Source organism: Rana temporaria, chromosome 5 (genome assembly GCF_905171775.1).
Source record: "Rana temporaria chromosome 5, aRanTem1.1, whole genome shotgun sequence".
In the NCBI taxonomy this organism is placed as follows: domain Eukaryota; kingdom Metazoa; phylum Chordata; class Amphibia; order Anura; family Ranidae; genus Rana; species Rana temporaria.
The window spans coordinates 290461691-290489237 of NC_053493.1; the positions used below are offsets into that span (position 1 = coordinate 290461691).

The 27547-nt window shown below is 43.1% G+C and overlaps 1 protein-coding gene across 1 annotated transcript in view; it reads right to left on the minus strand.

Moving 5' to 3' along the window:
* Positions 1–4246: 4246 nt before the first annotated feature.
* RAB31 (RAB31, member RAS oncogene family) overlaps positions 4247–27547 on the minus strand; it is a 53559-nt gene continuing 30258 nt past the window's right edge. Inside the window, exons 4-7 of the mRNA XM_040353961.1 lie at positions 21095–21166; positions 12068–12174; positions 6967–7076; positions 4247–5397 (exon numbers count right to left, since the gene is read on the minus strand). Coding sequence (XP_040209895.1) covers positions 5300–5397; positions 6967–7076; positions 12068–12174; positions 21095–21166 — 387 coding nt within the window. The 3' untranslated portion in view covers positions 4247–5299. The remainder of the gene's footprint in view (positions 5398–6966; positions 7077–12067; positions 12175–21094; positions 21167–27547) is intronic.

The following is a 27547-nucleotide window of genomic DNA, read 5'->3' on the forward strand; positions in this document are numbered from 1 at the left end:
ATCATGTGTGGGCCCCATCGTTTTTTTTCCCATCGGTGAAAAAACGTAGAACCTGTTTTAAAATGATCTGATGGTTAAAAAACCGATAGAAAAAAATGATCGTCTGTGGGGAAATCCATTGGTTAAAAATCCATGCATGCTCAGAATCAAGTCGACGCATTCTCGGGAGCATTGAACTTCATTTTTCTCAGCACGTCGTTGTGTTTTACGTCACCGCGTTCTGACACAATAGTTTTTTTAACTGATGGTGTGCAGGCAAGACTGATGAAAGCCAGCTTCATCGGATATCTGATGAAAAAATCCATCAGACCGGTTTCATTGGATGAACCGATCGTGTGTACAGGGCATTATTGTCATAACATTGTTTTGTCATGAGTGATGTTCATATTGGTTACATTACCTTCTGTTAGTAGGTTGTATATGGCCAGTGTAAAGCCTTGTACACATGATCGGATTTCCATCAGACAAATCCGTGTAATTTTGGGCGAAGGGTGTTGGCCGTGAATTTAGTATGCATACAGACAGCAGAACTTTTTCAGCCAACATACACAAAACTATGTGTTTTTTTTCAGCTCTTTAGCGCCACCCTTTGGGCAACTTCTGCTAATGTTGTCTTATGGTTAGCATTGGTTCGGAGTATGCGTGTTTGTACTTTGGATTTTTTTCCGATGAACTTGTGTACATACGATCTAATAATCCGACATCACACATTTGTTGTCAGAAAATTTGAAAGCATGCTATAAAACATTTATTGTCAGAAATTTCAACAATAATTGTCAGAAGAAACAAACAGTCGGATTTTCCAACAAAACCCTGCCATCACACATTTGTTGTCAGAAAATCCGATTGTGTGAACAAGGATTAAGTTCTAAGGAAATTCTACTCAAATTTTTTATTTTTTCATTTTAGTGTGGGGAAATGTTGGCAACCGTCTCAGTTTTTATTCCTGCCTTTCACCATTCTGAAGATTCCCTTCTGTAACCATTTAGAAAATAAGGACACATCTCTTCAACAGAGACACAGGTAGCACTAAAAGTCTGCAATTATCTTAATGTATTTGTTTGTAGATTGCCACTACTAAGCATTTCTAAATGTGGCCTTTTTTGTAATTTTTATGATAAGAGTGATGTTTTCTGAAAACATTGATCTTGAGCTCCACTTTAAAATGTACCTCTTTTTAAAGATCATCTTCCATACTTTTAAGCCTATAGACAATGGTTGGCATTGTGTTCCCGGGACCCAAAACGTTTTTAAAAGTAATGAGATATGTAATAGAAATATTGTTCATGAATAACTTAAAAAAAAAGAATTGAAGCTGCCTCTGCTGAGGCATTACTACTGAAATGCTAGTTGTCAAGCTGGCATGCCTATCCAGTGATTTCATTACTTTTTGAGACACTGACCTCGAACAAGTATGCAGATGAGGAATTCTGACACATGAAGAATCTGATTCTTTCTTGCTCCAGCTCAGTCTTCCAGAGACAGCCAGAGAACTAATATTCTTAGAAACAGGTCAACAATGGTAGCCTCTATTTTTTCCTCGGTACTGATTTCCATTAAACTGGCTTTTATTTTAAAAGAATGATTTTCATTGTAGATGCATTAGTCCCTTAATGCTCCTACAACTTATTATTTTGTATCTGATCACTGGTTTTTAACAAATCGGGAATTCCAATTTTTTAAATATATTGCTTGTCCTGAAGCTTGATAGGGTTGTTGCCAATCCACTGAATACAAACATTTACTTGACAAAAAAACAAACACTGGCTAGTAAATTTTGCTCGATCATAAAACAGTAGATTTTTGTTTCAAAGTTATGCAGAAGGCTTCAATACCTCTGTTTCTGGAAGTATGTATGTGATTAGAGTAGACTATGGAAGTCCTTCTGTATGCTTTATGTCTCAATGGTAGAACCTGACAAATTTCCCAACTACTATAAGATTTGAGATGCCTTCAACATGGAATGTGGGCAATAGGATCTCTGCGTAGTTCTAATGTTATCAAGGATTTTCTATCCCTTGTGCAAGGGGTAGCATTCTGTATAGAATTTTATAACACAACATTTCTGAAACTGCAAATTGACTGATTGTATGTGGACAGAATTGACTTGGTACATGGTTCAGTTTATCATTAGGCAAATGTAGGCACTTAGCTAGATTCAGAAAGATTTACGCCGGCGTATCAGTAGCTACGCCAACGTAACTCTGAATCTGCGCCGTCGTAAGTTTAAGTGTATTCTCAAACTGACATACACTTAAACCTAGCTAAGATACGACAGCCTGCGCCGTCGTATCTTAGGGTGCAATATTTAGGCTGGCCGCTAGGTGGCGCTTCCGTTGAGTTTGGCGTAGAATATGTAAATGCCTAGATACGCCGATTCACGAACGTACGTGCGCCCGTCGCAGTAAAGATACGCCGTTTACGTAAGGCGTTTTCCGGCGTAAAGTTATTCCATCAAATAGCTGTCCTAGTCAATGTTAAGTATGGCCGTCATTCCCGCGTCGAAATTTGAAAATTTTACTTTGTTTGCGTAAGTCGTTCGTGAATAGGGCTGGACGTAATTTACGTTCACGTCGAAACCAATACGTCCTTGCGGCGTACTTTGGAGCAATGCACACTGGGATATGTACACGGACGGCGCATGCGCCGTTCGTAAAAAACGTCAATCACGTCGGGTCACCCCCCATTAACATAAAACACGCCCCCTCATCCTCATTTGAATTAGGCGCGCTTACGCCGGCCCCATTTACGCTACGCCGTCGTAAGTTAGGAGGCAAGTACTTTGTGAATACAGTACTTGCCTCTCTGACTTAAGGCGGCGTAGCGTAAATACGATACGCTACGCCGCCTTAAAGATGCGGCGCTCTCTCTGAATCTGGCTAACTGTGTCTAGGGCCCACAGAAATGTTAAGGCCCCCAAAGGAAATATAATTACATGATCTGGTAAAAGAGTCCTTTGAACTCCTTACCACTTCTTAATGGGGTCTTCACAGCTGAAGTAATTTTTAAAAACACGTCACTGTATTAAGAAAAAATTAACACTGGGTGGAGGCTGTAATTTTGGATACTTTTAGCTCGGTAGAATACCCTTAACTGCACCGCATTCTATGTAATCATATCTTGGGGCTTCCACACAGACTTCCCAAAACTGTGCAAAGGGCCTTATGCCGCGTACGCACGATAATTTTTCGGGTTGCAAAAAATAAAGTTTTTCAGGCTCTAGAAAAAAAAGATTTTTTTTTCAACTTCATCATTAAAACGACGTTGCCCACACACGATCGTGAAAAAAAATATGCTCTAGCAAAGCGCGGTGACGTACAACACGTACAACGGCACTATAAAGGGGAAGTTCCATGCGGATGACGCCACCCTTGGGGCTGCTTTTGCTGATTTTGAGTTAGTAAAAGACGATTCATGCTTTTCTGTCTGTTACAGCGTGATGAATGTGCTTACTCCATTACGAACGGTAGTTTTACCAGAACGAGCGCTCCCGTCTCATAACTTGCTTTTGAGCATGCGCGGGTTTTCCACGTCGTTAAATCGCACACACGATCATTTTTTACAAACCGTGAAAAAATAGAGCATGCTCGATTTTTTTTTTTTTACGTTTTTCAGAACCCGAAAAATGCTCTGAAGCCCACACACGATCGTTTTAAATGACATTTTTAAAAAAACAATGTTTTTTACAACCTGAAAAATGATCGTGTGTACGCGGCATTAGAGTTTAAGCAAAAAACAAAACAAAACATACAGTATATAAACTTTCTAAATAATTATTGTTAGTTTTAAAATTGGACCTGATGTTAAGAAACAAAGACTTTCTGTGTTATAATGAATATATAAAACTGTTAATTGTGCCTAAGTAGTACCCTGAAAAAATATCCTTTTTCTTGAATTCCAACTGAAAAATAGAAGTGCACTTCCTGACAATGTTAGGCCCCTTTCACATTGAGGCGTTTTTCTTGCGGTACAGCGCTAAAAATAGCGCTGCTATACCGCATGAAAAATCATGCCCTGTAGTGTTCAATGTGAAAGCCCGAAGGCTTTCACATTGAAGCGGTGCGCTAGCAGGAGCGCTCCAAAAGTCCTGCTAGCCGCATCTTTACCGCGATATAGGAGCGGTGTGTTCACCGCTCCTATACCGCGCCTTCCCATTGAAATCAATGGGAAAGCGCGGTATTAACCCTTTTTTGGCCGCTAGCGGGGGTTAAAACCTCACCGCTAGCGCCCGAATATCGCGGTAAATACGACGGTATAGCCGCGCTACAAATAGCGCGGCTATACCGTCACCGCGGCTGCACGCCTCAATGTGAAAGCAGCCCTATGGTCCCAACAGCCTCTTGGTTGATGTCTGCTGTGTGAAATCATGTAAAGCATTTCTGCATCTGATCGCTAGTCTAATGCGATTTGGAGATGTCGCTATTGTGCCGCTTGCTGAACAGGAATATGCACTGCATGCATCTCCCTGCTTTTTTATTTAATTTATTCTGTGGATCTGTTCTTCCTATACCTTTCCTACCACTTCTTAAGTTTTGCTCCCCCAGTCATCAGAGGAGAAGTGGGGGGGGGGGAGTGCAGCTCCAAGGAAGCAAAGCCCTATTCTTCAATAAAGATGGCCACATATACACAGAAACACGGTGTAAAACAGCAACATCAAGTCAGAAATTAGAGAAGTATCAACCACAGAGAGCCTGCAAATAAGTTGACTAGTCCTCCGTCCACTGCTTGCCTTTTTTGTGCACAGCTTCCAAAGTTCAGGTCCTCTTTGAAAAACATTCATACAGTATTGAGGCACTGGTAAACATTTACTTTTATACTGTAAATGAGTACTAGGCTAAAAAGATATGTGATGACTTTTTTAAGGTCCTTGTACCTGGACTCCTCCAATAGGTATTTTGGTTAGTAAAACGTATTTACAGCTTCATTAGTTTCCCTGTCAGCTCATGAAAATGACTATAGAAATGTCTGAGTTTTAGTGTACTGTGCAAAATATACTGTAACTAGGTTACTAGGCCTTCATAAAAACGTATGCATTTCACTGAAAAAATAAGTCACAATTTTAAGGCCTCTGCTAAAAATATAAAAAATGCAGTACAGTAATTGCTTTCAAATGATTAAACATTGAGTAGAAAGCAATTGTAAACAATGAGAAAAAAATGAACTGCTTGCTCAAGGTTCTAAAATTCAGCATGTTTTTGTCCTGTTTTAAATCCTCTCTTGGTTTGTTTCAAGATACTGCTTATTGTTAGCAAACAATCTCACTGTGTGAAAAGAGCAGTTTAAATGATGGCTAGTGAGATCAACAACATCTGTTTGTGGTCTGCATGGTTTGTCTTCCGAGTTTCATTGCTCCATTAGAACCATTCTGATGTGGATCCAGTGGAGGGATTCTCCGACCTGCAATAAACACACAGCCATTTTGTCAATAATTTAAATTGGCACTTTCTTTAGATCTAATTTGTTCATAAAGTAATATTCTTTTAGAAAGCTAATATTTTCACATGACGGAATGAAAAAACTTCCTTTAACAAATATCCATTAAAATATGGCAGAAGGTTGTATAATAATTTCTATAGCTTATATTATCACATGTACAATTGGTACTACATGTCCTCATGTCTGTTCACAACAGAAAGAAGTCAACTACATTATATGGTCCACATGTTTGTTGACATCCAGCCATTACATCTATATGAGCTTGTTGGCCTTAGTACTCCAGAACCATGGCCAATAATATTGAATTTCCCCTAACCCTCTTTTTTGTGGCTTTAAAGTGGAGGTCCACCCTAAAAAAAAAAAAAAAAAAAATTGCCAAAAAGGCTAAAAAATATATATATTTTTATACTTACCAGAAATGGCTGTTAGTAGGCAGATCTTCCTAATCTGCCCCTTCCTTGTCCGCAGTGCTCCTCGGAAAAACAAAATCCCCTTGTAGTGGACTTTTAAGGCACAGATTTCTTAAAGCGTATGCTTATTCCCTCCACGGGGAGAAAATGGCCGAAAGGTTCTGGCTCTGTGTGGTGACCTTTCTGTACACAGCTTTCGTCCATTTGGAGGTGCCCTGTGTCGTGGAGTGTGAGGGCCCGGTGGAGATTGGTTATTTTATGCATTTAGACATCATATTTCTGGTGAGTGCATAAAGGGTGGAGGATTGATATCACTTGTTCTCATCTTCATGTGGTGGAATATTTTTGTCAACTTCAGAAGATTTTATACTACAGTTTATATAGCATATTTCTGGTGAGTGCATAGGGGTGGAGGTTCAGTGTCACCTTTTTCATTTGCACGTCGTGGAGCATTCTCTTCAGCTTTGGAGGATCATTGAACTTAATATTTATTGGACTTTTTTGTTTATATTATTTTTATAGCACTGGGTTAAATGTATATTTTTAGTTGTCTGTGTTCATTTACAAGATTTGTATAGTCACCTTGATTGCCAGCTGCCTTCTACCTCTGGGCGCTCGCTATTTTCTTTGTTTGATGTCTTTACAAACCTGGCTTTGTGCACAGAGACACTTTCATGCTGTCAGTACTGAAACTGTGCCAAAAATGTAGCTTGTCCTAAGCTCCTTTAGCCCTGATTCACATTGATGCGATTTGGCAAGCGATTTGACATATGAAATCGCATGCCAAATCAGCAGGTATTGCTGGCAATCGCAATTCGAAACGCTGCAGGGCCGCATTTGCGGCCTCATGCAAAAAAAAACGGACGATTATTTCGACCGATAATTGGATCGTGTTTACCGGGCATTATTTAAGTTTCAAAAAATAAAGATTTCAAGGAAGAAATACAAAGTAGGTACACTTCGCTTTGTAGGTTAGAATTACAGTATATTTTGTTCTCTGTAGTTGGGAGTTGAGGGTAGGGTATTTATAGAGAGGGGGTAACAAGATGCAGAGTATACATCAAAAGCAAAATACATACTACAGTATGCTAATATAAATAAAAGAGAGTCATAAATTTACTTATATCACGGAAGAGTTCCTCAACATTGACGGCATTCTTTGCGCTAGTTTCAACAACGATTGCCCCAATGTTTTCTGCATATTCCTTGGCATCTTTCATTGATACTTCCCTGAAATAAAGACAAACACAAGTTACTGAATTGGCCACATTTACATAACAGGCCGTGAAGAGGTTATATTTGCTTTAACTACTTTTCCAAAAGACTGATAAAAACGTATCACTTTGAAATGCTACATGCCTGGCTCTCATGCGGATCCAAAGATTTCAGTACTTTCTGAACTAATATAGCTGGATAAATTTGCAGTCTAGGAGTTCTGCCTTCACTTGCTGCATATTTGCTAAAGGTCATGATTTAGAAAGTCTTGAAGTCCTTAGATCAACCTGACAGCCAGGTAGAAAGCATTTTCACAGGGAGGTCAGCATTAACAGCCCTTATTGTCTGAGCAAAGGCTTACTTTAAACTGCATATTCAGCCCAAACATGTTTTTCAGTTTTGGATAGAATGGGGAGGGATTAGAACCTCTGTCAGGTTTTAACTGCTGAATGGGTCTCCATTAAGGAGCTTTCCTTCACATATGTATGGAGCTGGTTTCAGTGCAATTTGTAGAAAGAGTCCTATGTGGTTTTGTTGAGCGGTTCAGTTGCAAATTTTTAAAGTGTATGACAGTGGAAATTGCACCTGAACCCAACCGGTACACGTACCTTTTTAAAATCGCACTGCAGCCGGCCCTCACATATGTGAACCAGCTCCATAGAAAGCCGGTTTGGTTCACATGTCATGCGAATTGGATGCGGTTAAAAACTCATCCAATTTGCATACACTGCATGTGAACCAGGGCTTACTGTGCATATGACAATGGTCTAACCAGACAGAAAGCAAAGAAAATATCAACCAGCAGGTATTTACACATTGATAACAGCTGAATATAAATTATAAAGTCAGAATCTGAATACATGTTTAAGGTCAGGGACTCAGCTTAGATTTATTGCATTAGAACCTGAATCGTAAAGAGGAGCTCCAAATACTGTAGCTGCTGACTTTTAATATAGGGACACTGTCAAGGGATCCAGCAATGTCCTCACCCAAGCCGATTCTTCAACCGACTCCTGGTGCAGGTGCCGGCATCTAAGATAAGAGAAACCAATAGTGAAGCCTAAGTGGCTCTTTGTGGGTTGCCTCACTACTGGGCCTGACTGTGTTTTTCTGAGCTTCTACAATATACAATTTTTTGTTGAACTTGGACTTATGTTTTTACTGTCCACGGCTCAACGCTGTACCCAGCCCATACTTGGCGGCAGTTGGCAGGATATGACTCTCTTTGCAGCGGGTGTGAAAGGAGGAGCGGTGGCCATCATGGCACCATCAGGAGCAACCTTGGTCCTGGTGCTTTAGTCTAATGGGTCCAAAAAAAAAACTCTCTGGCTGAGTGGAAGGAGAGGCTCGAGAGCGCTGCACACCTATATCAGGCTCCTGCCAGGCTGATTGCAGAGCTGTCCATCAACTCCCTGGGGGAGGATGCCTGCCGAGTGGTTATGGTGCTACTGGAAGAGGACCAGGTCAGCCTGGGAAAAATTGTAGCACGCCTGAAGAGCTTGTTCAGGTGAATGTGTCATAGTACAAAAGAAGGATTCTGTGTGCCTACCCATTGCCCCAGGAGTCGCATGGCACCCAGTCAAGCCAAGTTATTCTTTACGCTCGACCTGCTGCGTGACTCTGTTGCCATTTACTCTTGATCTTGCTCCTGCCCTGTATCCAGTACCCTGCTGCCTTGTTCCCTCTTGTTCCTTTCCCCCGTTTTGTTTGCCCCTTCCCATCAGCTCCTCCAATTTTCCCTTGCCTTGCACATTTCACATTTGTACTGTATATATTTGTATATTTAGTTAGTTGTTTAGCAGCCCTTACATAGAGGGTGCACGGGCGCCGCCTCCCGTATCCATGCAACCGGCCACCTGATATACATATCAGGACACCGAACTATGGATTCCAATGTGGGGTGGGTGTTTTTTTTTAAGCACCTGATTAAAGCCAGAGGCTCTAATAAGCTTCAAAAAGGGTGGGCTCGGAGCGGAGAGCCACCAATCAGGAGGCTGGTCGTGCGACCCTTTTGGGTGCCTAGCGCTTTGGTGGAAGAGGAGACACACGGCGGAGGAAGCTTTAGGAGCAGACAGCGGAGCTGCCGCTGTCCGCACTCCAGGAGAGATAGAGAGGACACCACAGCCACGCCACACAAGCGGGTAAGTGCTGGACCACCCACGGGTGGCACTGACAGGTGACACTGGCACTGATAGGTGACACTGGCACTGATAGGTGACACTGGCACTGATAGGTGACACTGGCACTGATAAGTGACACTAATGAGCTGCACTGATAGGTTGCACTGATAGGTGACACTGGTACTGATAGGTGACACTAGTACTGATGTGACACTGGCACTGGTAGTGATAAGCCTAGGAGGCACTGACAGCCCCCTCCCACCTGCCCTCCTTCCCAAACAGTTAACTCACTTTAGCCAGAGCCAGTACACTGAGCTGCACTTATCTGCCTGACTTCCCCAGCTTCATGCAGAGGCAGAGCTTACATGTTCTTGTACTTGGCCTGTCCCTTGGTTATCCTCGTCTGCCTGTTGCCCAGACCTCGGATTACCCTTCACGATCCCATGTCCTGATTGGTTACTTCCCCTCTCTCCCTACGGAGCGTGACCTGGGGGACTCTGGGGGCCGCGACCTGGGTTCAGTTGCAGCAAAGGCCATCCTCACCACTAGAGGCTCTGGTGAACACCTGCTGGACCTTAGACTCCACACCCTGGGGAATCTTGGGCTCACGCTTCCTGTCCATCCGCAGCAGTCCGCTATAGGGTTCACTACCTTGCGGTGCACCCCTGACTCCAACGGGGTGCATTAATCCGGCCCTGGGAAGAAGAGACCCTGGTAAGTCAGTGCCTTGCTGCCCAGGCACTCATGCCCCCCCCCCTTCATATATCGCCCATAGCACTTGCCATATGTGCCATACCCTGGATAGGCCACTGGGTGTGAAACTGGCACATATAAGACATTTTGCCTTGTCCATGCAGTGGGACTGGGCTGGAATAGCTGCCCAACGCAGTCCCACCGCATTTGGTGTGAATATACCCTTATGCTGCGTACACACAACCTTTTTCTCATGACATGGAAAAAAAATACGTTTTTCTCGACGTGATTCCTCTCAAGCCTGCCTTGCATACACACAATCGTGATAAAAATTCTAGAGCAAAGCGCGGTGACATACAACACGAATGGCGCCACCCTTTGGGCTGATTATGCAAATTTCCCTTCTCATAACTTGCTTCTGAGCATGCGTGTTTTTTTCCCCCGTCCTTAAAGCCTACAAACGACCATTTTTCACGACAAGAAAGAAGACAATGTGAAAAACGTAGAGAAAAAATAGAGCAGGTTCGAAATTTTTAATTTTCTCGTCGAGAAAAATGCTCTGGAACCTACACACGGTCGTTTTTAATCACCAATTAAAAAAATTGCATTTTTCTCGTCATGAAAAACGGTCATGTGTACGTGGCATTAGTGTTAAAAATTGGAGTTTACCAATACTGTGAGCAGAAACAGTGAGCTGTAGGTGTAATGGTTAAAAAAAATATATCTATACAAAAGGAAATAGCTCATTACTAGGAGCTGTCTCTCTCTCAACCGTGACTTATTTTTGGTTCACAAGGACATTAGCTTCACATGAGTTATGCAACTGGGTATTATGAAAGGATACTTTTGAAATTAGAGGCTTCAACTGTAAAGTATTGCAGTAAATTGCACTCCATATACTGAAAAATAAGAAACTTTACTAATAGGGCTACACCCTAAATACATAGCTAACTGTGTAATGAAATCACTATATTACCAAAAGTATTGGGATACCCACATGATTGTTGTATATATAACCCTGCACTGCCTATATACGGAATAGCAGCTAATATGGCTAGTTACATAATAGCTGTAAAGCTATTACACACCCACATGAACCTTAATGGCATCCCAGTCGGTAGGGTTCAATATTGAGTTGGCCCACCCTTTGCAGCTATAACAGCTTCAACTCCTCTGGGAAGGCTGTCCACAAGGTTTAGGAGTGTGTCTATGGGAATGGTTGACCATTCTTCCAGAAGTGCATTTGTGAGGTCAGGCACTGATGTGGTTGAGAAGGCCTGGCTTGCAGTCTCCACTCTAATTCATCCCAAAGGTGTTCTATCAGGTTGAGGTCAGTCACGTTTCCCCACCCCAAACTCGCTCATCCATGTCTTTATGGACCTTGCTTTATGCACTAGTGCACAGTCACGTTGGAACAGGAAGGGGGCATCCCCACAATGTTGGGAGCATGAAATTGTTCAAAATGACTCCACACCATAATCCGGCCCTCCACCAAATGATTTGGACCAGTAAACAAAGCAAGGTCCATAAAGACATGAATGAGCGGGTTTCCCTCAAGAGAGGGTTTACGATCCTCTGGAGTCAGTTATACTAAGACAAGAATTTGCAGTCTGGGTCTCAGCAGCTGAGGGCCTGGGGAAGATTGCTTGAGGGTTAACATTTTCTGGAGGGCACTGCAATGAAGTTCTGGTCTGGAGAAGGTTCTTGTTATCTCCCTCAGAGTATCTACCTGTGGATGCTGGGTAGCAGACATTGTGAGTAAATATCTTTCTGTGGATTATTGGTTGTGTAAGTCCCAGAAGGAAACTGAGAGCTAGACGTGGCTATATGGACCACTGTTGTAGGGTCCTAGATATACTGCCCATTCCCTGCTTCCTTCAGAAAGCTGCTATTGAAAGATTAGAGAGAAGTTTGCTCCTGATAAGAGGAGGCAGACGATCAGTGTCCTGTCACTAGGCAGAACAAGGAGATGCCTTGTTTACAAAGGCATTCCCCCGTTCTGCCGTTTTGTGACCCGATCGCGGGACACCGGTGGACAACGGGTCCTGCGGGCACGGTCACGGAGACCGTGGTGGCAGATTCAAGCGGTAAAGCATCCAAATCTCCTGTGGCTGAAGTGGTTAATACTGCTTTAAATCCTTGCTTTGCCCTAGTAAACATTGATGTACACATGTAATGTATACAAATTTCTACCTGATGTCAGAGAGATCACATTTATTTCCAGCGATGGCCATAACAATGTTCTCTGGACCATGTTCTTTCAGCTCCTTCACCCATTTCTTCAGTGTATGGAACGAGTCCTGTGTACATATTAGAGCATTACATATTCATTATCTCTTGTTTGATGGTTCCTTCAAACATCAGCTGCATTTCTCAAATCTTGTATGTATTACTGCATACTAAAACAAAGACTTTGACAGTACTTTAAACATGTGCTCTTCAAAGCGATTTTCACATAAACGCTTCAAAAGCTGTATGTCATTTCCCATAATTGAAACCACTGGTTGGACCCCCTACCACAGCCTTTCTATTTGTAATTTGTGCACTAAAACTTCATTTTTACTAAACAAGGACTTCCAGTATCATTGAAGCCTATCAGTGCACAAGATTGCTCTGCTTTTGACTGCATTTGTCAGATCATTTTTGAGTTTTATCAGCACCAGCTGGATTTTTGCTCCTCATGGCTCTACAGGGGAAATAATTAGTGTTTCCTTCAAATAAAAATATAGTATATGAATTATGGTGATATTTAGCACTCGCACAATTCCTCTGAGGCCCCATACTCACGACCAAACATGTCTGCTGAAACTGGCCCGCAGGCCAGTTTCAGCAGACATGTTTGGTCGTGTGTGGGCGCGAGCGGGCCGAATTCCAGCAAACATTTGCCCGCCGGGCCTTTTCCCAGCAGACAAATATTCCTGGACTTGTTTTAAAACAGCCCGCTGGAATTCAGCCCGCTCGGACATGTACGGTCGTCAGTACAGACCTACCGTACATGTCCAGGCGCCCGCCGTCCCTCGCATGCGTCGAATGACTTCGACGCATGCGTGGAAGCATTTTAAAGGCGGGCCGCCCACGTCGCCGCGTCATTGTCGCGGCGACACCGCGTCATCGACGCGGCGACACCGCGGACACGCCCCGCGTATTGTTTACGCGCGGACTTCTGTACGATGGTGTGTACAACCATCGTACAGAAGCCCTCTGGCAGACATGTATGGTGAAAACGGTCCGACGGACCGCTTTCACCATACATGTTTGTCCGTGTGTACCCGGCCTGAGAAGAACAAAATAGAAGGTAAGTACAGGTGGTAGAATGATAGCAGTGCCAATGTGCCAGTATCGGTGCATTGGCACTGCTATCATTCTACCACCTGTACTGTTGCCTTTTTTTATTTATTTTATAAGCAAACTTTATTGAACTGTCACACTGGGGGAAATTTATTAAGACTGGAGCATGTAAAATATGGTGCGGCTCTGCATAGAAACCAATCAGCTTCCAGGTTTTAGCCCTCGTTCACATAGGTGGGTTTGAAATCGTACAAGTTTAGCGGAAGTCGCACATATTTAAACCCGCATTTTAGTGCGAGTTTTGGGCCATTTGAAAGTTCTTGCACAGGTGTCTATTGAAATCGCCCCTGAAGTCACCAAAAGTAGTGCAGGAACTACGTTTAGAAATCGGTGTGGCTCCGCAAAGTCGGAGTCGCACCAATTGGGACAGTGCCATTTTGTGGGCAATAGGCTGCGATTTGACATGTCAAAATCGCATGTCAAATTGCTCCGATATGAACAGGGGTTTATGCTGGCCATACACTATATGAAAATTCGGCCGAAATTTGGTCGTTCAGACAGTTCTTTAGTTTTTCGGCCAGTTAATGGGCACAAAATCGATAATCGTTGGGACGTTTTTGAGCCAAAAAAACGAAGGACACATTTGGAAATTTTCTGCCGAACGAACGATAAATCGGAAGGTGTTTCCCATCCGAACTTTCTGCACTAGGTATATGTAAAAAAAGAACCAATTTTTATTTATTTATATCCACTGAACAATTTATCGGTCATTACATGATGGCACTATCGTTTGCGCTCACGACCGAACGTTCGTTTTTCGAAAGTTCGTTTGGACGATTTTTCGTGGAGTGTATGGCCAGCATTATTGTCAAAGCTTAATTGAACAAGCTGAAGTTAAAAGCTGATTGGCCACCATGCACAGCTGCACCATAGTCTCAGTGCTCCAGTTTTTGTACCTCTCCCCCTAAGTGACATTCCATTAAACAAAAAGTACTAATTAGTGGCCCTCTATTGATAGTACAGCCCTGCGCTTAGGAAAACAACAACAAAGTCCAAGCAATTCAAAATCTGTCAAGATAAAACACAATAAAAGTAATAAAAGCAGCTGCTTAAAAATAAATGTCACTTGATAAAAGCAGAAAAATAAAACAGCCCGCACTGAGCTTGCAAATAGTCCTGCAGCAGCGCTGCAAACCTCTGGTTTGGAAAAAAATAATGATAAAAGCTGTGTGGGATGACCCGATCAGATGTAACTCAAGTATGTGCTCCAATCACCAAAAAGGCATTCACCACGTGGGGGGATATAGGGTCCCCTTCGGGGGAAACACTCACCAGACGGTTTCTTTAAAATAGCATTTCAATATATATCGCCTCACATGTCACCTTCAGATGTTAGAAACTGCATACCCTTCTCCTATCTTGATCACCGTTAATATATTCACTTCCCGGGTATAGTATCCGCAGGTGTATAAGGGAATGAAAAAAACCATATAGTGCAATATCGTTTTGAATACTTTAATGTCACCCCCAAAACAGATATACACCAGTCCCCTCATAAAACATGCGTACCAGAAAATAAATTAAGTCAGGCACATAAATAAATGTGGATGTTTCTTTGCATTTCTCACTGTTTGTGTGTGGACCCCTGAAGACCGCTCTGGAGACTTTCCTGTAGCTGTCACTTCCTGGTTCCTCACTCAATGGAGCGCAAAACGTCACTTCCGGTCGGATGCTGGATATCAGCGCTCTGACGTTTCGTCCGTTCGGACTTTTTCCAAGAGCGTGCTAGTCCCCTGCATCCGCCGGAGTTATATTGTGTAGTGCTGCCCGCCCACCTATGACGATGTTACAGATGGGGATGACGCTCCATCTGTCCATCATTCGATCCTCCCTCCGAGCGCCGCATTAGGCCACGCCCCCCGGAGGGGAGGAGATAGCTGGGTCTTTATTTGGTTTTGTACTCCGCTCTCACTGACACTCACTGTTGCCACCATTTGCTAGGGTGGCATCATCATGTTGAATTATAGAATATAGTGAGGACACATCTGCTGTGACCAGTAGCACTTGCTGGTTCTCGATTAAAGTGATGTTGTGCAAACAATTTAAAAAATCTTTTGTGTCCTTTAAGTAGGATCTGGTCGTCTTCACACTCTTCTGTAAAAATTTATCAAGATCCTAAACACAGTGAATAATAGGTTTCCTCCCCCTTAAACACATATGTTCAGACTGTGGACGTAGGTTTTAATATCATCAATATTTGAATAAGACGTCTTATACGATCCCCATAAGCAATATGTCTTTTTTACACTGCATATACCGTATTTATCGGCGTATACCGCGCACTATTTTGCCCTGAAAATCAGGGCAAAATCGTGGGTGCGCGATATACGCCGATACCCACTTTCCCGCCATGAGTTTGAATACTGCGCCCGCATATAGCGAGCGCAGTACACTCGTGAATCTTCGGCCAGTCTCGGCGCCTCTCGTACTGACGTCCTGACGTCCTGAGCGTACAGGACGTCAGTGCGAGAGGCGCCCGAAGCCTGCCCGAAGATTCACGAGTGTACTGCGCTCGCTATATGCGGGCGCAGTATTCAAAGTCAGGGCGGGAAACGAGCAGGAGGACGCCGGACCCGCCGAAGATGGACACCGGACCCGCCGAAGATGGACACCGGACCCGCCGAAGATGGACGCCCGACCCGCCGAAGATGGACGCCCGACCCGCCGAAGACGGACGCCCGACGAGGCCGCAGATGGACGCCGCGCAAGACATCAAAACTGTAAGTACAAAACAACAAAAAATCTTTTTTTCCCACAGGATTGGGGGCCACTTTGGGGGTGCGCGGTATACGCCAGAGCGCGTTATACCGCGATAAATACGGTAACTGTCTATATATTTCTCTATTTTTCTAATTTTCTATTCTCTTATATTCAATAATTTTAATATTTTATATATTTATACGGATATATTTAATTTTTAATATGAATGTAGTTTTACGGTTCTCTTATATATATATATATGTGTATGTATTTTAGGTGGTTTATATATACATATATGGTGTATATATTTATAGATACATAGTGTCCTAGATTCATTTAATTTTTAATATCCATATCGAATATTCTCTGTTTTTTCTACTAAAGTGATATTGGTTCTATTGATTGCAAAAGAACCGATATCTATGAATATGTTATGCAGTCACTCATTTATAGTCCCATTATAATGTATTTGTGTAAACTTATGCACAATGTGTCATTACATGCAGGGTCAAATGGTCCTAGTAATACATTGTGCCTGGGCTATAATACGATAGCAATAACATATACCAGTGCATGAAGTAGTATTTCAGAATTTAGGGCACTTGGTAATAAACAAAATTATATCTTTCACAGTTGCAGAGCCCCAACATGAAGTAGTAGTGTATGTATTGCCGCGCGCTGACTTACACTCATCTGACTGCTCTATGGTGGCAACAGTGAGTGTCAGTGAGAGCGGAGTACAAAACCAAATAAAGACCCAGCTATCTCCTCCCCTCCGGGGGGCGTGGCCTAATGCGGCGCTCGGAGGGAGGATCCAATGATGGACAGATGGAGCGTCATCCCCATCTGTAACATCGTCATAGGTGGGCGGGCAGCACTACACAATATAACTCCGGCGGATGCAGGGGACTAGCACGCTCTTGGAAAAAGTCCGAACGGACGAAACGTCAGAGCGCTGATATCCAGCATCCGACCGGAAGTGACGTTTTGCGCTCCATTGAGTGAGGAACCAGGAAGTGACAGCTACAGGAAAGTCTCCAGAGCGGTCTTCAGGGGTCCACACACAAACAGTGAGAAATGCAAAGAAACATCCACATTTATTTATGTGCCTGACTTAATTTATTTTCTGGTACGCATGTTTTATGAGGGGACTGGTGTATATCTGTTTTGGGGGTGACATTAAAGTATTCAAAACGATATTGCACTATATGGTTTTTTTCATTCCCTTATACACCTGCGGATACTATACCCGGAAAGTGAATATACTAACGGTGATCAAGATAGGAGAAGGGTATGCAGTTTCTAACATCTGAAGGTGACATGTGAGGCGATATTTATTGAAATGCTATTTTAAAGAAACCGTCTGGTGAGTGTTTCCCCCGAAGGGGACCCTATATCCCCCCACGTGGTGAATGCCTTTTTGGTGATTGGAGCACATACTTGAGTTACATCTGATCGGGTCATCCCACACAGCTTTTATCATTATTTTTTTCTTAAACCAGAGGTTTGCAGCACTGCTGCAGGACTATTTGCAAGCTCAGTGCGGGCTGTTTTATTTTTCTGCTTTTATCAAGTGACATTCCATTAAAGTGGATGTAAACCCACAATGTCACAATGTAGAGAATAATATTTCCTATCATCTGTGCCCAGTCTTGCCACACAGAGTTAATCCAGCGCTGAAAAATCCTCTTTTTATTGTTCAGTGAAATAAAACAGACTTCCAGATAAAACCAAAGTCCTTATTTACATATCTTGTGCACTAGCTTGCAGACATACACGGCTTCTGTAAAAAGTGCCCAATTCACATCCCCCTCTCCTCCTCTCCCTCCAGCTCTCCTAGGATTGGCTGTCTTTCCTGTGTTTTTACTAAATGTTTTCAAAATATGGGGTGATTTACAGTTCAGTGTGATGAGGAAATTCTCCAGTGAACAGCCATCAGAATATACATAGACAAGTGATTAGGGGAGATGTATTTATTCCGAGCTTGAGTGATCTTCTTATTATTGTTATATTGCAGTGTGTGTGTCTGAGGTCAACTGATCACATATACAAAATTCCTATATTACCAGGATGTGTTATGTGGGGGAGGGGTGGATTTCTCACTTTTTATACTTACACCCAGTAAGGCTGAATGAACTTAGGGCTGGTTCACATTAGTGCACTGATGCGAGATCGCAAGTGATTCGCACCGCACTGCTGTTCATCTCACATGCGATGCAATTTCAGCCATACAAACTGTATGGCTGAAATCGCATCTTATTTGGACCAAACACGCACAGGACCCTTTTTTGGGTCCACAACAGAATCGCATAGGTCTTCACACCCATGCAATCCGATTCATGTCCTAACTGTCAGTTCCCAGTGTGATATGTGAGCTGAAATGGGGGTGTCATTACCATTGTATGACACTCCCCAGCAGTTCGCATTTGGCATGGTGAACTGCCGTGCGAGTCGGGTGCGATGTGGAAACCCGCAGTGGATTTGCAGGGTTCCCGAATCACATCAGTGTGAACCGAGCCTTGGTGGGAGCAGTCAGGTGACATTTGTAGGCTGTATGCTTTGGGGCTTGGTTCACACTGGTGCGATTCGGGAACCCTGCAAATCCACTGCGGGTTCCCACATCACACCCGACTCGCACGACAGTTCACGCTGCCATATGCGAAACTGCTGGGGAGTGTCATACAATGGTAATGACACCCCCATTTCAGCTCACATATCACACTGCGAACTGACAGTTATGACATGAATCGCATCGCATGGGTGTGAACATCCATGCGATTCTGGTGTGGACCAAAAAAAGGGTCCTGTGCGTGTTTGGTCCGAATGTGACAGTTTGTATGGCTGAAATCGCTTCACACAGACATTGCATGTGATCTGAACAGCAATGCGGTGCGAATCACAGGAATGCAGAGTGTACAGTGGTGAGTAGTACGTGCTGGATGGCGTCAGGATTGTGGCTAGTGTCAGATGATTTTTTTATTTTACAATTACATTTTTTTTTTCAAAAGGTTTTTTGAGACCAGTGGATTTTTTTTATTTTTATACATTTTTACAATTTTATTTTTTTACAATTTATTTTTAGTACTATTGAAGGGAGGGTGGGGTTTTATTTTTTAAATTTATTTTTTCACAGTGCTTTTGAAAAAGGGGGTGGGGGATGGGGCAATGGTCGGTGTCAGTGGTCGGCGTCAGTGGTCGGTGTCAGTGGTCGGTATCAGTGGATGGTGTCAGTGGACAACGTCAGTGGAAGGCATCAGTGGTCGGCGTCAGTAGGTTTTTTTTTGTTTTTTTTTTTCATTTATTAAATTTTTTTTACAATTTAATTTGTTCTTCATTTTTTTTTTACAGTCATATCGTGTCAATGTCAGTATTTTTTTTTTTTTTTTTATCTTTTTTCTACAATAATTTTTTTAATATTCATTGCAGTTTTATTTTTTATGAACTCTGTTGGGGGGCTTTGGTGAGATGTCAGGGGTCAAAACAGACCTCTGACATCTCCCCTTTGAGACAGAGAACGGGAGTGAGGTCACAGATTCCCCACTCCCTTTCTCACACTAAAGATGAATGGAGAGAAGACAGCGTCTCCCCTCCATTCATAAACTGAAGCAGAGTAACACACAGGTTACTCTGCTCAGTTATCGCAAGAGAGAGCGTTCGGTAACACACGAACACACGAATGTCCCATTCAGAAAAGGAAAGGACCGGTAAATGACATATATACCAGTCCTTTCCGCCACTCTCCATCCTGACAGATTAACCCCCCCAGCCAGCGGGAGAGCAGAGGAGGGGAGCCGGCTGTGGGGGACGAGGGGGGGCGCGTAGGAGGAAGACAAAGCGGGCAGATAAGGGGGAGAGAAGGGGGGACATAGGAGAAGGGGAGGGGAGTTGGTGGAGGAGAACACGGAGGTGATCGGTACAGCGGAGGGACAGCCGTGAGCACCGATCTCCCTGCATGGCTTTAGCTCAGCCGCTTCTCCTTCTCTCCCTCCCCTGGCTTTCCGTGGAAAAGACATTCAGGGGGATCCGTGCTCACACCTGTCCTTGCCGCACTATCATGCCTGACTGTCACTGGGCAGTGACACATGAATTGACAGCGGCCATGAGCGCACTCTTCTCCTGTGCGCACACTTTTCACTCTGGCCAGGCGCGAGTGTAGAGGTGGGCGGAGAGTCTGGAGATGTCATGACTCCGCCCACCGAGCACCGTACATCAGGCCCGCCCACTGAATTCACAATTTTACGGGGCTCCAAATAAAGAAGGGGGAGATATTTGAAAGTTAAGGATACATGCAGGAGGCATGTATATCCTTATAGATGAGCACTATGCCATTACTTTAAAAAATATGAGAATGGGTTTACATCCACTTTAAGTTCTGTTGACCTCAGTGTGGTACAAGGTTGTGGACTGCATTGCATCAAACTGAAATGGGGCCTGCTGTACTTATTTCAGCACCACAATAGGGTGATGTGAACTGTCCTGGTAGAAGTCAAGGCATTTGCTTTGTCTTGCACTGAGACTGCGCTTGGTAAGGCTGCCCATGGCAGCCCCACTACACCTTGCCCGGCCTGTCAGTTTAGGTGGACGGCCATGTCTTGGTAGGTTTGCAGGTGTACCATACTCTTTCAATTTTCGAATGGTGGATTAAACAGTGCTCCGTGAGATGTTCAAAGCTTGGGATATTTTTTTATAACCTAACCCTGCTTTAAACTTCTCCACAACTTTATCCCTGACCTGTCTGGTGTTTTCATTGGTGTTCATGATGCTGTTTGTTCACTAAGGTTCTCTAACAAACCGCTGAGGGCTTCACAGAACAGCTGTATTTATACCAAGATTAAATTACACACAGGTGGACTCTATTTACTAATTAGGTGACTTCTGAAGGCAATTGGTTCCACTAGATTTTAGTTAGGGGTATCAGAGTAAAGGGGGCTGAATACAAAGGCACACCACACTTTTTCAGATATTTATTTGTAAAAAAATATATATTTTTCTTCCACTTCACAATTATGTGCCACTTTGTTTTGGTCTATCATATATAATCCCAGTAAAATACTCTTACGTTTTTTGTTGTAACATGACAAAATGTAGAAAATTTCAAGGGGTGTGAATACTTTTTCAAGGGACTATAACAGTTGAATGGTTTGCTATAACTTCAAGTATAATGAATCATACCTGCTTTGTAATATCATATACGATAACAGCAGCTGCCGAGCCTCGGTAGTACATTGGTGCCAGTGAATGGAACTGTAAAGGCATAAGATGTCAGTGAGCTACATAATACATAGTCAATGATTTTAGTAAAAAAACAGCCTATTCACATTTATTGTAATAACAGTAGACCCCATTCCATCATGAATTTCGTTGCAATATCATGAATCTGACAATGGATTTGGACTTGTTGCCTTAAAGGGGTTGTAAAGGTAAAAGGTTTTTTAAATGCATGTGCCTCCACTGTGGGGACACTCATTGTTTAGTGTTAGGACCACAGATATTACAGGGTGCCTTGGCGCGGCTCTGTGGCTCACGCATGCGTTTGCAAATGCGTGCGGACTAGACCCCTGTTTTTAACGCATAGTGTTAGACAGGTTAATTGGTTGTCTGCTAGCTGGTCGGTAAGTAGGCTTGGTTTTTCCCTGGGCATTCCCCAGGTTTTTGTTGTTAAAATGTTTTTTACCTTAATGCATCCTATGCATTAAGGTACAAAAACATCTGACAGCACCGCCCCCCCTCGAGCCCCCGTTTTACTTACCTCACCCCTCGAAAGTCCCGGGCGCGTTCTCGTCATCCTGTTCGGTTCCCAGCCTGGCCAGTGATTGGCTAGGCTGGGCGGATTGATTGGCAGCGCAGCCATTGGCTGGCGCTGCTGTCAATCACAGCGGATGACGCAGCGCGCCGGGGGGCGGGGCTGAGTGATACAGTCGGCAGCTATGGCCGCCGCTGTATCACGGGAGCGCGCTCGCAAAAGCTTTCCACCATGCGAGGGAGCTCGCATGAAGGTAGAAAGCTTTTGCGAGGAGGAGCAGAGACAGCCGCCGAGGGACCCCAGAAGACACGGATCGGGGCCACTCTGTGCAAAACAAACTGCACAGCGGAGGTAAGTATAACATTTTGTTTGTTATTTTTAAACAAAAAAAATCTTGCCTTTAGTGTTCCTTTAAGACCATTTCCTCCTGCAAGGGCTTCAGCTACACACGTCTCCTACTGAGGAAGCCCAATCACGGGGTGTAATGTGTATGGGTGGGAGGAGCCGACCCCGTGATGTCACATAGTGGTCATCCAAAGTTTAGTGGTGAGCCGTGAAAATTTAATGCTTGCTTTTTTATGCAGTGTGTAAGTGTTTTTAATGGCTTTTTATACAGTGAATACAATTTGGAAATAGAGAGCACTATGGTTCTCCCTTTTATGTTTTTTGTAATGTGGTAATTTTGGTGACTGAGGATGGTAAAGGCAGTGAATAGATGGTGCATTCAGGACCAGGAGGATGAAGAGGAGTATGGAGCTGTAACCCCTGCAAGAAGAAATGGTCATAAGACAATAAGATTCTGTAGTGGGGTCTAATTTGGAGATGAGCAAGTTTTTCACCTATAAGGCCTGGTTCACACCTATGCATTTTTTAGTGCATTTTCAGTTTTGCAGAAACACACTACAGTCCATTTAATATGATTTCCTATGGGCCACGTTCACATCTGTGCATTTTATGGAAAGGGCCAGGGACCTGCAGGTTGTATTTTTGGTTCCATATACTTCAATGGATCAATAATGTGTATTGAAAAACGTAAAATGCAGTTGGAATATGCATCAACTGCAACCTGGTGTCAACCAAGCCTTAATGGAGGTTTACTGGACACATAGAAAAGATCCCCCCAATCCCGGCCCCTTACCACATGATCAGCTGCCAGCCAATGACAGCTGATCATGTGATGTAAACAGAGCCGGTGATCTGCTTTTATTTCCTCATGCTGACAGTGTGAGAAGAAAGAAAAAAGCCAATGGAGTAAACGGAGCATAGGTCCCACACACTCCTGACCCACTGCTACGAAGCAGTGCCTACCAGTGCCCATCAGTGCCACCTACCAGTGCATATCAGCAGTACTAAGCAGGGCCACCTACCAGTACCACCTATCAGCACCCATCAGTGCCACCTATCAGTGCCCATCAGTGGCACCTATCAGTGCAACCTCATCAGTGCCGTCTCATCAGTGCCCATCAGTGGCGCCTCAGTGCCTTTCAGTGCCCATCAGTGGCACCTCAGTGCCTTTCAGTGCCCATCAGTGCAGCCGATTAGTGCTGGCTCATCAGTGCACATCAATGAAGGAGAAAAATTACCTGTTTGCAAAAATTTATAACAAACTTTAACTGTTTTTTTATTCAAAACTTTCTGTGTTTTTTTGGTTTGCTTAGAAACAAATTAAAACCCCAGTGGTGATTAATTACCACCAAAAGAAAGCTCTATTTGTCTGAAAAAAATTATATAAACTTCATATGGGTACAGTGTAGTATGACCGCATCATTCAAAATGCAACAGCGCTGAAAATTGGCATGGGTAGGAAGGGGGTTTAAAGGGTCACTAAAGGAATTTTTTTTTTAGCTAAATAGCCTCCTCTACCTTACTGCAGTCCTGGTTTCATGTCCTCATTGTTCGTTTTTGCTTTGATGTTGCTGTAATTCCTCTCTGTTCTGGACACTTCCTGGTTGTCTGTTTCCTGATCACCACAGTACTGGGATATTTCTCTCTGTGGCGACTAATCAACGAGTTGTGTCTAAAACCCCTCAGCACCAATCCAGTTTCGTTTTGCAAAACCTTCCCTGCCCTCTATTTGTCTCTCTACATCAGAGAACCAGGAAACAACAGCAAAAACGAAACTAAACTGTAGGTACATTATATGATTGGTTTTTATCTATTTTTAATCATTTTTAAAAGGAATCAGTTACTATTATGTCTCTATACCCTGTAAACAGTCATTTCAGCAAAACAAATGTTTTCCTTTAGTGACCCTTTAAGTGCCCAGTAAGCAAGTGTTAGTCATACCAACTGTCACTGTGTTTGTCACCATTTATGTAGTTATAAGCATATGTGTAGTTTAATTTGTGATTTATTATTATATAAGTTGTGTTGCACTTTTTTATGTTTTATTTGAGGAATGTGGTGGGTGTTGTGAAATCAAAAGTAAAATTGTTTCAGCGGCAAAAAGGTTTTTAATGTAAGACATTTAAATACACTGTGGTTTATAAGGATATTGTGGATTCATTTTAGTAGTTTGTGATTGCACTGATTGTATTACATTATTTTAGAAACGGATCATTGTCACCTTTTAAAAGAAAGTACAGTCCAGACTGGACTATGCAAATGCCCTCTACCTCGGGCTCACAAAGTACCAAATCGCTCGTCTGCAAGTCGTACAGAATACGGCCGCCAGACTGGTGACTGGGAAAAGGACATGGGAATCAATCTCACCTTCGCTGAGAACCCTTCACTGGTTGCCAGTAAAAGACAGAATTGTATTTAAAGCACTCTGCCTGACACATAAGTGCATCCATGGGAAGGCTCCACAATATCTTTGCGACAAGATAGAACCTCACAATTCTAATCGCGTTCTGCGATCCACTGACTAAAATCTGGTCAAGGTTCCAAAAACCAAATACAAGTCCAAAGGAGAAAGAAGGTTTGCTTTTCAAGGTCCGAGACTATGGAACGCTTTACCAACCAGCGTTCGGTTGGAGGAAAACCACCTGACTTTCAGAAGACGGATTAAAACTCTGCTCTTTTGATGTCATGAGACACGAAACATCAAGCGCCCAGAGGCGATTCAGTTCGCATGTGCCGCGCTATATAAGTTTTTCATTCATTCATTCATTCACAGTGGAACCTCGATTTAAGAGTAACGCGGTTAACAAGCGTTTTGATTTACGAGCAACTTTTTTTTTTTTTTATTCTGACTTGGTTTGCGAGTGTTGTTTCCCAAGACGAGAATTCAACCTAATAGGGCCTGCAGTACCACATTTATCTTGAGGTGCGGGGCGTCAGAGCCGAGCAGAGCCGAACAGCGACGATTGCAGCCGATCATCGCCGTTCGGCAATACTCAGAAAGACAGGGAAATACTCAGTTTCTGAGCCTTTGCGAGGTTTGCCGAGGTCAGCCGACGTGTCCTCGGGCCTTTCCGGACGTTTCTGAGGCTCTTCGGCACCCCCCACCTCTGGCCGCATGTGGTATTGCATCCCATTGAAGTCAATGCGGAACTAATTATTTTCGTTTCCATTGACTTCAATGGGGAAACTTGCTTTGATATGCACGTTTCTTGGATTATGAGCTATCTCCTGGAACGGATTATGCTCGTAATTTGAGGTTAAACTGTATCTGAATATGGCAGGATTGCCAGGTATTATTTTCATGGCAGGTGCAGATTAAAAAATATTGCAAATTACTTTTGAAATTACATTAATACATTGAAGGTTATAAGAGATTTAAGCATTTGAAGTGATTTGAGTGCTAGCAACTTACACAAGCGCGTAAGCAATACTTGAAACCAGTTAAAAGTTTGCTGAAGCTTGTTAGTAGCTTGGTTAATGTGACAGTCAGACAGGTTTAGGAGATATTCTTTATACCTACAGGTAAGCCTTATTATAGGCTTACCTGTAGGTAAAAGTCAAAAAGTGGGTTTACAACCACTTTAATTGCTACTAAAAATGCCTGCAAGAAGCAGTGTTGGCTTTCATGCCTACACAAAGGCCTACACACTATTTAGTAACTCAAAGATTGTCAGTGCATTCGTTGGAAATATTTTTTAACAAATGGTCCGAAATCATAAGAATGCTTATGAAGTAAACTATCAGAATGGTAGTGGTAGTCACGAACCCAATAAACATAAAGCCCCTGACAGAGAATGATGTCACCAGGGGTGGACTGACCATTCGTGCTCTCGGGCACTGCCCGAGGGCCCCATGTCACTAGGGGGCCCCATCAGGGTTGCCAGGCTCAGTAAAATCTGTCCCTGATATGTCCGATACCGACTTGCTTTTGATGTAAAAATCCTGAGATTTTAGCTGCCCCGCCTCTGCACTGCCTCCTGGCGTGGTGGCCAACTGGCCATCTGTAAGCCCGGGGGCCCCATAATCTTCTATTGCCCGGGGGCTCCATGAGTTGTCAGCCCGCCCCTGGATGTCACTGTGAATAGCGATAATTGTTTGTGTCACTTTGGTACTGCCACCCAAATCCATGAAAATATTCTGCTTGGTGGATTGTGCTGTCAGTGCTTCATATGAAAGCAATTATGTTGCTGTTAAGTCTGGGAATGTTAGGAGACATCATTTCGAGATTACCGAGGCACAAAACTGTTCATGATTAATAGCCTGGGCAAAAATAAACCACAAGTATCACTAACTAGGCAGTCTTTTGCAACTTTTAAAGCTCTTCCATAATTATTAAAACCTCTTGAAGAATTGGACCATAGAATTTGACCGTTTCTATATTGCCTCTTGTAAAGTATTTCCCTAATCTGCAAACTTTCTACCAGAAATCAAGCATCTAGGGCCTGTATAAATACATATATAAGGAACACTATATGATCTCACCACCGAGATACAACGAGGATTCATGCACAAAAGTTATTTTTTTGCTGATGACTCTAGTTAGTTACATCATGTCACATTTGCATTGAAATTGCCGTAGGCCCCTTTTACACGGGCAGACCAATCGGCCCAACTGGACCATCCATTGCCCTCTATGGAGCAGCGGATGTAAACAGACATGTGTCCATTTACACCCACCTGCATTTGATCCGATCCCCCAAAACCCATCCAATTGGTGGATCGGATCTGATGACTTACATCCTACCGCCCATAGAGGACACTGGGCTGTGTCCGAGTCCACCAGTGTGAAAGGGGCCTATCTCTATTCAACATATGTCAATTCTGCACATGCATAATCTTTATGCAAGCATACATGTAGTTACAGTATAAAATAATACAGGGATTATTAGTTGTGATTTAGATAGAGGTAAAAGTATGTGCGCATAGAAACATGTCTAAAACACAAATACCTGTATATAGCAAATGCAACAATAGCAGTACTCAGAGGTATTTGAAGCATATCTTAAAGCATATCTATGGTCAAAATGTAAAATCATATATTTGTTTCCACATTAAATTTCAATTATTTCTAGCCCTTTACTATTAATCTGAATGATCTTGAAGTTTGTGAACTTACTTTGTGAAGATACCCACACATTTACTCCCTTGAATCTGGCAACGCATATTTACTATGCCCAATGAGTAGGCATTTCTGTGTCGCAGTATTCAGAGTCTGCCTTTTCAACTGCAGAGGTGCCAGGAGGAGGAGTTTCAGGAGGGTGGTCAGTATAGGAGTCACTTAGCAGCAAAGTACCATGGGATATGTAGTCCTTAGAAATTGAAAGTAACAGCAGAGAAGGAGATGCAAAGCATGCAGGAAGTTATGAAAAGAGATGGCCAGCAGACAGGCAATAGATTTTTCCAGTAAGCTTATATTGGATTGTTACAATAACTACTGTTTGTATTGCTAATACACTGCCAATGTTATAAAATTAAAGTTAATGCTGTGACCATAGAACTCCTTAACCACCTCAATACAGGGCACTTTCACCCCCTTC